At 41.6% G+C, this 13,660-nt stretch overlaps 1 protein-coding gene across 1 annotated transcript in view; it reads left to right on the forward strand.

Moving 5' to 3' along the window:
- FAT4 (FAT atypical cadherin 4) overlaps positions 1-13,660 on the forward strand; it is a 149,565-nt gene that overhangs the window by 111,837 nt on the left and 24,068 nt on the right. Inside the window, exons 8-9 of the mRNA XM_054202720.1 lie at positions 563-813; positions 3,612-7,961. Coding sequence (XP_054058695.1) covers positions 563-813; positions 3,612-7,961 — 4,601 coding nt within the window. The remainder of the gene's footprint in view (positions 1-562; positions 814-3,611; positions 7,962-13,660) is intronic.

Raw genomic sequence — 13,660 nt, forward strand, 5'->3', positions numbered from 1 at the left:
TGGTTACTAATTTGCTATGAATTCCTGTGAATTAACATAGAAATCTTGACTAGCACAACTTAGCTCAGTATCAGTAAACAACATGAACTGTAAATCTTCATATTATTTTGTAAAATTGTCATCCTGTTATTTCAGAAAATAGTATTTTTTCTAATTGTATTCTGCGGATTCAGTTAAGAGGGTATGTCAGCCTTTTGGAATATTGCTTAGTGCATTAGCCCAGGGAAATCAGTACAGGAGGATGCCTCCAGCAGGCAATTTTGGGAGTATATCCGACTGGATCTCCAAATGTACAAAGGCTCAGTCTGCTCCGCGTTTACTAGGAATCTGTCTGTGTTCAGGAACTACGCTTGGAAATCCCCAGAAATGTAATTTACAGGTTTTGAAATATGTCTGAGAAAAAAAGTGAAGATACATGGACAGTCAGGAGAAAATCCATGTGTTGATACCCATCAGCATGGTGGTCTGAAGAGTATAGAAGAATCATTATTATCTTAAGGAGCAGGCTACCTTATGAAATACTAATCAAATTTTTCCTCCTTGCTTTTTTTCTTTCAAACAGCTATAGGCTTACCGGCGGCAATTCGCAATTCACGATCAACCCGTCAACAGGACAAATCATCACCAGTGCTCTCCTCGATCGAGAGGCGAGGGAGAACTACACTTTGGTGGTGGTGGCGAGCGATGGGGGCTTCCCCAAAGCTCTCTCCAGTTCCACCAGCGTGCTCGTCGTCGTCGCCGATGTGAATGACAACCCGCCCAAATTTCAGCACCATCCCTACGTCACCCATGTCCCATCACCTACCACTTCAGGTAAGCTGGCAGTGCTTGGGATGTTTCAGATTCCATCAACATCTTACCCAATGCAAAGCTGTGCCACGAGGAATGTTTCCGAAATGTTCCTCTGCAGCTGTTTTCCAGGTTTTGTTGTTTTCGTGTCGCATGGGAATGAAAAATAGCAAGGCTCAATAAATCACCTGCAATTTTTCCATCCAAATTCAATTATTTTCCTGCAGTTATGTAAAGGAGACATAGTGTAAATGAGCACCCACTCAAACAAGTGATTAAATTATTTTGCCAGGGTTAGGAAGGCAACGGCCTCTTTTTTCCTCTGAAAGTCCTGCATGTAGATGTTCTTTTTCCACTCTGAGCAATTCTTAAAGAGGATTTTGTCAACCTTTTCCAAAAAGGTCGTGTCTATATCAGGTGTTAATTATGTTACCTTTCCCTGAGCCAAGTGGTGAAGTAAAATAAGATAAAAATAAAGCCAAGCAGCAGCCTTCCTTTTGTGGAGCCTACACCCAAATTAAAGTGACTTCCCTCAATGTAGGAATTAATTCCTGCTTCAGTTTATGTTTAAACTAGCCTGATAAATAAATACATTAGAAATGGGTAAGTCCAAAATACTTATATTTTCTACTTGCAGAATTGGCATCGCAAAGGGAAAGGAAAGATAGTATGTGTATTTGCATGAGGATGGAGAGAATTTACTGAAAGATTCTGCCATGCTGAGATTTTTTTTTTCCAATATGTAAAATGGGTGAATACCAGGACCTCTACTATCTCAAAACAGTAAAAGGATTTTATAACGCGATTGCTGAATTACCACAGATTCACCAAACTGCCGTCAGAGTGGTTGGCTGCGGAAGTCTGCGACGCTGTGTGTTTTCACATGCTTGGGCATACATGGATATGTGATGCATACAAGAGAGGATTCCAGGACAAACGGTTTACAAAACAATTTTTACTTTAAAAGAACAAAAAAAAAAAAAAAGGGCTTATTTCCACGTCTTGGGTTTTCTCTCTAAATTTTAAACAATTGCAAATACTTCTCCTTTTTATGGAAGAATGAATTTGTTTACATTTCTTCCCCGTTTCCAGAACAGCATTATGAAATTATTTTATTATTGCATTGGTGAATCTTTGTGTGTTCTGCCTAGAGCACAGTGCCTTTGTGTGGTTCTTTTTGGGGTGTTTCTTTAAATGTGTTTATGAGGAGTACACTTAGGTTTAACTGATGTTTTCTGGCAGTACCTTTTTGGGTGTTTTTTGTATTTAACCTCTTATAACTGGAAACACATAGAAAGCCTAAGCTGTGTTCACTCTGTTTTTAACTTAGCAAAAACCTAGGAGTGCATGCACTTTTTATTTGCAACTTCCTCAGTCCACTTTCATTTAAAAGGAAACGTTAATATTTTTTCACATTATTTTGAAAGGCTGTTGACAATGGTGTTACTAGCAGGCATGGCACCCATTACAAAAACCAAACAACTGTATTGCAGTCCGTTGTAGAGTCTGAAATAGCTTTTCAAAAAAAAAACAAAAAGAACAAACCCTCATAACTTGATCAAGACTTTTGCTTTTATTCCAATCACAGACTATCTAGTGTACATTTTGAAAGAAAAAGCTTAATTTCCATGTTATTTTTAAATCCAGTTTAATAGGGGGAACTAGTAATAATAATAATTAATAATATAATTTGCTTAACTGAAGCCAAAATCTTTTTTTTTTTCTGCGCTGTTTCTGACAAGGGTTTGAATACTGTTCTTGTCTAAATAGTCCTCCGCCTGGAGTATAAATCATTGCACATGACAAATAGTGACACGAAGTGTAGTTTTAAGGGGACGCTGTCAAAGTCATTCCTGCCTGTAAATGATTTTGCCTTCAGAGGTTGGAAACAACTTGATTTCTGTACAGGAGTGGGTAGTTTCTATGTTTCAGTGCCAGTAAAACATCAACAAGAGTGTTCTGCAAAGGAGTTGGACAGTGTCAAATTTGAAAGACGTGCCGTGCATTAGATCTGTAAACTCCATTGCAAAAGAGCACCCTGGGTTCTCCTTGCAGATAGGCAAATATAGAGGCTAATGCAAACGGTGCCCGTGTAGTCGAGCTCGTTGTGAAGCTTAAATTCGAAAGACCTGAAATATAATATGTTCATGTTATTGCACTGGTGTGCAATAGTTTTGCATTTCTATGTGATTTTACCCCTATCTCAGAGGACCAGCATGCTTTTACAAATGCAATCCCGTTAATTACTGTCCCCAGAATACTCTTACAAAATCAGAAGCAAGAAGTTTTTGGGCACAAAGGAGCAGCATCTGGGGAATAGGAAGAAAAGGGGCTGAAAGGGAAGGTGGGTGTGTAGGGTAAATGTCCATGGGTGCTGCCTGTTCACTTAGGTAACCTTAATAGTCATCAAATTCCAGGGTTTTTTTTTTGCATGGATAAATAAACTATGGTTAATTAAAAAGAAAATAAAAATAACATTCGTTCTTATTACATGTATGGCTTTCATAATGTGAATGTTGCAGAAATGGGATGCTAAATTTCCAAAAAGTTGCAGGTCCATTCTCCAGTGCAAATGTATGTGCAGCCACTGACACCTGTTCAAACCCATGTTTTTTGGCCACGTGCATGTCTTGCGGGCTCACAAACTCACCTACCCCTGGTTGAATTTACCATCTTGTGGAAAAAGCAGTTTATTTTCAGAGCAGTGTAAGGAGGAGAGTACTGCTCCAGGATGAATACCAGGACAGGGACCCTCTTGAGTGCTTCCACCTTTCCCACGATTGGTGCATCACAAGATGCCCTAACTTCGTTCTCTGTTTCAGGCTTGTTTGTGTTTGCTGTGACCGTCACTGATGCGGACGCTGGCTCCAACGCCGAGCTGCATTATTCCCTCGTGGGGAAAAACTCTGAGAAATTCCACATTGATCCAGCAAGGGGGGCAATCCTGGCTGCGAAACCGCTGGTAGGAGAGTCTGAAGTCACCATTTCTGTTCACGTGAGGGACGGCGGACGGTACCCCAAGACAGACTCTACAACCGTCACTGTGAGGTTTGTGAACAGAGCAGAATTTCCTCGTGTTCAGGCGGATCAGGAGACCTTCACGTTTCCTGAAAACCAAGCGGTTGGTACGCTTGTCACCACTGTCTCTGGGTCTTCAGCCAGAGGAGGCTCCTTGTCTTACTACATCGCCAGTGGTAACCTGGGCAGCACCTTCCTGGTTGACCAGGCGACAGGACAGCTTTCTGTCGGGCGGGCTTTGGATTTCGAAGCCATACAGAAATACGTGGTTTGGATCGAGGCCAGAGATACGGGCTTTCCTCCCTTTTCCTCATATAAGAAACTGGAAATAATGGTGATAGATGTCAATGATAATGCGCCAGAGTTTGAGCAAGATCCCTTCATTGCAGAAATAGTGGAGAACCTGTCCCCACGGAAGATACTGACGGTGGCTGCTGTTGACAGGGACAGTGGTCTAAACGGACAGCTGAATTATGAAATAGTTGAGGGCAATACGGAAAATAGTTTCAGTATCAATCGAGCCACTGGTGAGATCAGAAGCATCAGGCCCTTGGACAGAGAGAAGTTGTCTCAATACACACTGACCGTAAAAGCTTCAGATAAAGGCACCCCACTCCAGAGCACAACCGTCAAAGTTATCATTAATATTTTAGATGAAAATGACAATGCTCCGAGGTTTTCCCAGATATTCAGTGCTTCTGTGCCTGAAAACGCACCTCTGGGTTTTACGGTAACCCGAGTCACAACATCAGATGAAGACATTGGGGTGAATGCGGTCAGCAGGTATTCCATAAGGGATACGAGTCTCCCATTTACCATAAATCCCAACACCGGGGACATCACCATCAGCAGACCACTGAACAGGGAGGACACGGACCGCTACAGAATCAGGGTCTCTGCCCATGACTCCGGGTGGACAGTGAGCACAGATGTCACCATATTTGTCACAGATGTCAATGACAATGCCCCACGATTTACGAAGCCATCCTATTACTTGGAGTGTCCTGAGCTTCCTGGGATTGGGCTGAAGGTCACCCAGGTTTCAGCCACTGATCCCGATGAAGGGTCGAACGGCCAAGTCTTCTACTTCATAAAATCCCAGTCCGAGTTCTTCCGAATTAATGCAACCACGGGGGAAATTTTCAACAAGCAGTATCTAAGGTACCAAAACTCCAGCGGCTCAAGCAATCTCAACATTAATAGGCACAGCTTCATCGTTACTTCTTCAGACCGAGGCAGTCCTCCGTTAATGAGCGAGACAACCGTCACCATTAACGTAGTAGACAGCAATGACAACGCACCGCTGTTCCTCGCTCGTAAATATTTCACTCCTGTTACTAAGAACGTGAGGGTTGGCACAAACTTAATTAAGGTTACCGCAGTGGATGACAAAGACTTTGGCTTGAATTCTGAGGTGGAGTACTTTATCTCTGATGAAAGCAAAACTAATAAGTTCAGACTGGACAGGAATACAGGCTGGATTTCTGTGTCATCTTCACTAATGGCTGATTTGAACAAAAACTTTCTGTTTAAAGTGAAAGCAAAGGATAAAGGTAATCCTCCACTCTTGTCCGAGGTACCTGTTGAAATAGTTGTGACGGAGGAAAATTACCATACACCCGAGTTCTCTCAAAGCCGTATGAGCGTTACTATCCCAGAGAGTCACTCTGTTGGAACAGTGGTCAGGACGGTTTCAGCCCGAGACAGAGATGCCGCTATGAACGGATTAATCAGATATAATATTTCCTCTGGAAACGAGGCTGGCGTCTTTGCTATTAATACAACTACCGGTACACTGACTCTAGCGAAACCACTTGATTTTGAGTTACGCCAAAAGCATGAGCTAGTTGTTACTGCCACGGATGGAGGATGGGTATCCAGAACAGGCTACTGCAGTGTCACTGTTAATGTCATTGATGTGAATGATAATTCCCCAGCATTCAACCCTGAGGACTACTTCCCCAATGTGTTAGAAAATGCCCCTAGTGGGACAACTGTTATTCGTTTAAATGCCACTGATGCTGACTCTGGGCCTAACGCTGTCATTGCGTATGCTATTCAGTCCTCAGATAGTGACCTCTTTGTCATTGACCCCAATACAGGAACGATCACCACCCAGGGATTTTTAGATTATGAAACAAAGCAAAGTTACCATTTAACGGTAAAGGCTTTTAATGTTCCAGATGAAGAGAGGTGCAGCTTCGCTAGTGTCAACATCCAGTTAGAAGGGACAAATGAATACGTGCCCCGTTTTGTGTCCAAGCTTTATTATTTTGAAGTTTCTGAGGCAGCCTCCAAAGGTACTGTTGTAGGTGAAGTTTTTGCAAGTGATCGTGATATGGGAACTGATGGAGAAGTCCACTACCTCATCTTTGGCAACAGCAGAAAGAAAGGCTTCCAGATAGATGAGAAAAGTGGCCAGATCTACGTTTCAGGACCTCTTGACAGAGAAAAAGAGGAACGAATCTCTTTGAAAGTCCTCGCAAAAAATTTTGGGAGCATTCGTGGTGCAGATATAGATGAAGTAACTGTTAATATCACTGTACTGGATGCCAACGATCCTCCCGTTTTTACCTTAGGAACCTACAATATACAAATCAGCGAGGGTGTTCCTCCAGGCACCCATGTCACATTTGTGAGTGCCTTTGATTCAGATTCTGTCCCTAGCTGGAGTAGGTTTTCCTACTTCATTGGGTCTGGCAATGACAACAGCGCCTTTTCCATCAACCCGCAGACGGGACAGGTGACGGTCACTGCAGAGCTGGATCGAGAAACATTGCCTGTGTATAACCTGTCTGTGCTGGCCATCGATTCAGGAACACCGTCTGCTACAGGAAGTGCCTCTTTGTTGGTAACTTTGGAAGATATCAATGACAATGGCCCAACCTTGTCCACCAGCCAAGGAGAAGTCATGGAGAATAACCGTGCGGGAACTCTTGTTATGACACTTCAATCGTCAGATCCGGATCTCCCTCCGAATCAAGGTCCCTTTACCTATTATTTGCTCAGTACTGGCCCCGCAACCAGCTACTTCAGCCTTAGCACCGCTGGCGTGCTGACAACGACAAGAGAGATCGACAGGGAGCAAATCAGCGATTTCTACCTGTCGGTGATTACGAGAGACTCTGGCATTCCTCAGATGTCTTCCACAGGAACTGTGCAGATCAAGGTAATAGACCAAAACGACAACCCATCTCAACCCAGAACGGTAGAAATCTTTGTTCACTATTATGGCAACCTCTTCCCAGGTGGAATTTTGGGCAATGTAAAGCCGCAGGATCCAGATGTGCTAGACAGCTTCCAGTGCTCCCTCACCTCAGGAGTCACCAGCCTCTTCAGCATTCCTGGGGGCACCTGTGAGCTGCACTCGCAGGCAAGGTCCACAGATGGCACGTTTGACCTGGCCGTCCTCAGCAATGATGGGTTGCACGGTGCCGTCACCAGCAGCGTCCGGATTTTCTTCACGGGCTTCAGCAACGCCACCATTGACAACAGCATCCTCCTCCGCCTGAGCGCCCACAGCGTGCGGGATTTCCTGACAAATCACTATCTCCACTTCTTGCGCATTGCCAGCTCCCAGCTGACGGGGCTGGGCACTGCCATCCAGCTCTATGGGCTGTATGAGGAGAGCAACCACACCTTCCTGATGGCAGCCGTCAAACGCAGCAACAACCAGTACGTGAATCCCAGCGGCGTGGCCACCTTCTTCGAGAGCATCAAAGATGTCCTCTTCCGCCAGAGCGGGGTGCGGATCGAGGCTGTGGACCACGACTGGTGCCTGCAGAACCCCTGCCAGAATGGAGGGAGCTGCCTGCGGAGGTTGGCGGTGGGCCCGGCTCTGAAGAGCCATGAGAGCGTCCCTGTCATCATTGTGGCCAACGAGCCCCTCAGGCCCTTCATGTGCAGGTGCATGCCGGGGTACGATGGGAGTCTGTGCGAGACGGACATTGACGAATGCCTCCCATCCCCTTGCCACAACGACGGGACCTGCCACAACTTGGTGGGGGGCTTCTCATGCAGTTGCCCGGAGGGCTTCACTGGCATGGCCTGCGAGAGGGATGTCAATGAGTGCCTTTCCAACCCGTGCAAAAATGGTGCTGCCTGCCAGAACTTCCCAGGAAGCTTCAACTGCGTTTGTAAAACCGGGTATACAGGTACGTTTTTCCTTCTCTCTATCTTATAGTCCAGAAGATACAGAAAGAGGGCGGAAATGTGCCTTTTCAGCACAAGATTGGCTGAATGTGAGCATCCCCAGGAGGTGAAGAGGTCATGCTAAATGAGGTATTCGTAGTTATGAAAACTCAGAAGACCAGGTGCCCACAGTATTATTTTATTTTAGCTCTGTCCTCGGGCAAATCTCACTTACCTGATTTGCATTAGAACAGAAGGATTTTTAAAAGAGCTGTTTTAATTTATTAAATATGTAGAAGCCATTTCCAATGCTTAAGTATGATTTTTCTGTTCCTGTTTTTGTTACGCATGTTGTGGTAGCATTTCAAGTCTGCTAGGAGTGTGCCAAGCAAGAAAATCGGCCTCTGCCCCAAATTGCTTACAGTCATGCAAGACAGAAAACAGATGAAGAATATGGGAAAAAACAGAGTTCAGACAAAATGACCGAGCATGTCTGTTCTGTATTTTGTCCCTTTGTCATTTATTTTTTTCATTAACAACAGAAACGTCTGCAGCTTTCTTACCTCTTCTGCGTGTTTTTTCCTCTACTATTTATTACACATTCAGACATAACAGCATTTTATCCTTAGAAAAGCAGGTTGATGGTTGCTGTTGTCATGAGTATGGTATTTATGGAAGGTCTGAACAATTTTAACCATTGCTTATGGCCACTTTTTAGATGCATCATAAAAAAAATATAACCAGAAAATATTAGGTAAGGCTTTCATTACCTTTTTTCAGGAGTATTTCTGTCTCTCGGATGCCCCAGGGCAGCCCAGGTCGGCACAGCCATGCTCATTATGGTGTGAGTATTCGGGCTTGCCGCCACTGCCACCAAAACTCATTTCTAATCAGTGGAGTGATCAGGGGGTTGGTTGGTCTTTTGGTTCTTTCTTAAACTAGATTAGTACAGGAGATGTCATATACTTTATTGCAAAGGAGAAGGTTAATCATCTGCAAAATAGGGGTTTAACTACTTTATTTAAAGCCCAGCTACAGCAGTGGATACATATTCAGTGTGAAAGGTCTGTTGGCATAAAGGATGCTGATGTGATCTTTCGTGTGAATCTCACGGATGTATTACTGAGCCTCAGGCCAGGAGCCATTATTGTTGATTGACAAGCAGTTCTAATTAAGTTACTAATCTGGGATTTTATTTCATGTCGTATTAGTACATCAAATTATTTTGCCAAGAGCATGGCAAAATAATTCTAGGGCACCTATCCACTCTAACTCTTTAGGTCATTAGCACCATGGGCATATGTTTGCTGTTGCAACGAGGCAAAACACTTCATTAACTCTAGCAGCGTACTGTCGTATGTGCCTCTAGCCTATAATTTGAAACATTAAAGAAAGGTCCAGCTATTTTTTTTCTGGTATTAAAGCTCATATCTTGATGTTCAACCCTTATGTCTACATGTGACAAGCTCAAAAAAGGAAGAACACTTTAACTAAGAAAATGTGATGAGAGACTCTTACAGTTTGAAGTGTTGGATTTCTTTCACGCTGTGAATTAAATGTGGCATCTGACGTGAGCTTTCTTAAACTCCTTGTCAACACAAATAACTTTAAAATAGACTACCACTGAGGCAGACGTTTCTGTTTGGGAGTCAGATCTTTTTAAATCGGTTGGCCATTGCAGCATCAAGAATTATTGAAGTGTCTGGAGATAATTGATCAAGACAGAAAGCAAATGGCACAGAAGTACGTAATTAAAAACTAAAATATCTTTGGAGTTGAACATCAGCAGAGCTTATTAGATAACATCAGAATCAATATTCAGTATATTTAGACATTTTATATCTGCAAAAGTGTATTTGAAATTCTGCACGTTTAATATTCAATAGGGACAGAATACAGATTGTTTGAGAATGCTTGACATAGAGACTATTATGTCATTACTATACTGCCAAAAGAAAGAGAACACAGCTGCTTGGGCGTTTAATCCTGATTCATATATGATTAAAGGTAGCCATAGTGAATGTAAAAATAAAGCTTGAAACTGTTTATTTATGAATATAAATCTCGAGTGCCTCAAGAAAAAAAAAAGAGAGACATCCAAAATAGTGGATTATTAATTCAGTTTACCGTATACATAGCTTTGCTGCTTCTGTTGGAATGAAAATACAGTCTCATAATTGAATTTGCATGCTCGGTAAAAAAAATAATATTTACACGGTATGGCATACAAGTAGAAATTAGTATTTTCTGATACAGACTCTCTGTTCACTGTAAATTAGAGTACATGAGCTGTAGACCTTTATAATGGCCTACCTGAAAACTGAGAGTCTTACTTTTCCTTGATTTATTATGTTTTGTCAGCTGCATTTCACTTCATCATTCTGCAAAGGTAATGTCGTTCTTTTCACTGAACAGGATTATAAAGACTGATTACCGCAGAGCAACATCATTAGGGTTTAAACAGTCTGTTATAATTACATCTCTTAATGATGATCAGGTTTTGTTTTTAAAGTAATCACTTTCAGGAGGGAATATACTTTGTAATTTACAGTAGTTGTCTGCCCTTCCTTTGAACCCTTCATTTCCTGTTTTCCAGGAGTCATTACGATGAAGGAATGTATGTTTGTGAAATTGTTTCAAATACAAGATTAAAATATTAGAGCCACCACTTTAAAAGATGGACACAGAGAACCGCAAAAACTAAAACTCTCAAATCAGCTGAAATCTAACCCGAGAGCAGTCAGCTGGTATCTGTTCCTGTTACATTTTTCAATTAAAAGCAAAAAAAATCTCAGGAAGTTAGATTTTTGCATAAGCCCCTGCATGTGATATCATCAGCTTGAGGTGATGAATGATAAACGCTGAATGCTGTCTGTTATCAATTATCCAGCGTTATCCTCATTTTCATAGTCTTCAGAAAAGGGTCTTTCTGACACGAAAATGAATACCCTGAATCTTTCGATATTTCAGCTGAGAGGACATCTACAAACTCAACTAACTGCAAGGTTCACCTGAACTGGAGTGTTACTGGGGATGGCTCTGGTTTGGAGTCTCCTTGGTTCTCAAAGCATTGGCTGAGGCGTTTCCTTCCCCTTGCTGGATTTGATACTCTGAAACGCTAATCAAATGTATAGGATTAGCCTAATTCTTTATGCTGTCCAAATGAAATTATTCCCTAGCTGAGAAGTGCATAGTCATCCGAATGTGTGAAAATCATAGAATAGAATCATAGAATGTGTAGGGTTGGAAGGGACCTCTAAAGGTCATCTAGTTCAACCCCCCTGCTGAAGCCAGTAGAACGCACGTATCTCATAATTTTTCGAGGTACTTTCCTTACGTGGGGATAAATGTCTATCAGAACATTAGTCTTAAATTTGCGTTGTAAAACTTAAATCAGCAGGCTGTTGTGGAAAATGACCAAAACAGTTTTGTGAGGGTAAAATCATTGGCATTCTCTCTCTGGAAAGTAGTACAACTGAGCACTTGGGTTCAGGTGAGGATGCTTTTATGCATAGTGGCAAACAGTTCCTTATCCTCTTCAATCCATTAAGGTTCCTTGAATGATTTGTTTTATCTGTGCAAGAGAGGATTTCAGAATAGCTAGTGCTTGTGCAAATTCTTTGCTCAAGAAAAACAGTCCTCTCTAAAACTCCTTTTATCTTTATTTTCTCTCCACAAAAAAAATACGTAAATATAAGCATAATATCTCAGGCAGAAGAGCAAAAACAATGGGTTTGCAAGCTATGTTTTGTTTTTCTAAATCTAAATCTTGAGTACATACCTTATTGTGTCTGTAACCCATGAAACCGGTAGGCCATCAGGGTGGACTTGGACAAATATACTGTTTACTAAGGTACTGGAAAGCTAGCATTGGTATGCTGCAAAGGAGATAACTGAAAGTGGTAGGAGAACCTGCTGCCATCTTGGATGGCTCTACTTCCCAGAAGAGTAAGGTCTTAAAAGAAAAAATTGGAAGTTTAATAGAAGTTGCAGGACCAAGTTCAATGGAACCAGTATCACAGCAACTTACCTGGAGGAATCCCCACAGTGAAGAAAAGACAAACGAGAAAAACCCATCTGGGTAAAGCCCTGAGCAACCTGATCTAACTTTGAAGGTTGCCTTGCATTGAATTGGGGGTTGGACATCATGACCTCCAAGGTCGCTCCAGCCTAACTTTTTCCCTTATTTCTGGAGCATATGTCCGTGTTCAGAAGTCTAGAAAGATCAGCTTCTGCCAATCAAGTCTGGGCAAGAACAAGAGGGAAAAAATAGGAGCACAGGAGGAACATGGTTTAGAAGAAAAGAGAAGAGTAAGAAGGTGCAGTTTGAACACTGGTGGACCATCCGAAAACCAAGAGGTGACGGAAGTTGTCTGGATCTCATCAGAGTAACCAGTGCAGACTGCCAATAATAGCTTGAAATATGGAGACCTTTCCTTAGAGGACAGACGAGGAATGCACGAGAGTTTCTGTCTCAGAGGGGTCTAAGGAGGGACTGACCAAAGATCTGAAGGTAGAAGGAAATTTGGAGGAATTGATGGAGCTCAGGATTCTGCAGAAAAGAGGGAATGAGGCCTTGTAGCAGCAACTGTCTTCAGAAGAAGCTGATTTAAGGTAATTGGTAGGTAAGGTTGCCTGGAGGGAAACACACAGGAGAAGGAATTCAGGAGAGCTGGAATCTTTTAGAAGAAAGAAAAAAATATAACTTAAAATTTAAAGCGGGGAAAAAAAGGATGGATGTTTTTAAGAGTTTTAGGTGGTCATACCAGGATTTTTTTTTAATCGAAAATGAGTTATATACTAAATAAATATAAATTTCTGTTCTTTTAGTAGTTACATGACATTATATTACACAGTTTACCTACCGATTTATTTATTTATTTATCAGTTTCTAGTTTATAATTCCCCTTACCTGCTTACCAGGTTTTTCTGATCATCTTGCTTTATCAAAGTAATTTGTTTTAAATCCTTACACAGAACAACCATAGCAATAAATTAGAATAGTATTCCCAAGTTATACTTTTGTCCTGCTGATATCTTCTGGCTGAAGGACTCTTGCTTTCTAGGATAAGCATGCTTAACACGCATTTAAAGAGGAAAAGTAAGCCTCATAGATGTCTTGGATGTTGGATCGTTATTCCAAATGTAAATAGATACATTTTTCCCAGGTCTTTAGCACTTCAGTGAATGGCAAAGAATAGCCAAAATTTCTTCTTCATTTTAAATAAATATTAGTTTTAATAGCTCTGATGAATTGTTAGATCAGAGTATTTGTCTTCTCCTGTGTCAAAACAGTTGGAATAAACGCAAACACACTTTTATTAGTTTCATGAATTATTCAAACAATTGTTAAATATGAAGAAGATGTTGTTATTCGCTGGTTAAAATATGTGCAGCTAAAATAAACACCCATATTCTGTTGCTGACTCAGCAAATATGCCGGCTTTAATGTTAGCTGAGAAAAAGACGAGTATTTAGTTAGAGTGAATTGCAAAAAACTGAGTAAGCCTTATTAGCTACACTTGAGTTTTGTGGAAACTAAGAAACATCATTGAGCTATTTTAAGCATCTCTGCCTCACTTTTGCTACGTGTTCTCCTCGGTAAGTCAACAATCTGTACTATGTACCATAATTTTAAAATAAAGAAAACAGCAAAATCTAACATAAAAAGTTAGCTCATCCTCCAGTCATGCCCATTAGAGAATAAAATATAAATGAATAC

The sequence above is a fragment of the Rissa tridactyla genome, chromosome 5 (assembly GCF_028500815.1).
Source record: "Rissa tridactyla isolate bRisTri1 chromosome 5, bRisTri1.patW.cur.20221130, whole genome shotgun sequence".
Taxonomy (NCBI): Eukaryota; Metazoa; Chordata; class Aves; order Charadriiformes; family Laridae; genus Rissa; species Rissa tridactyla.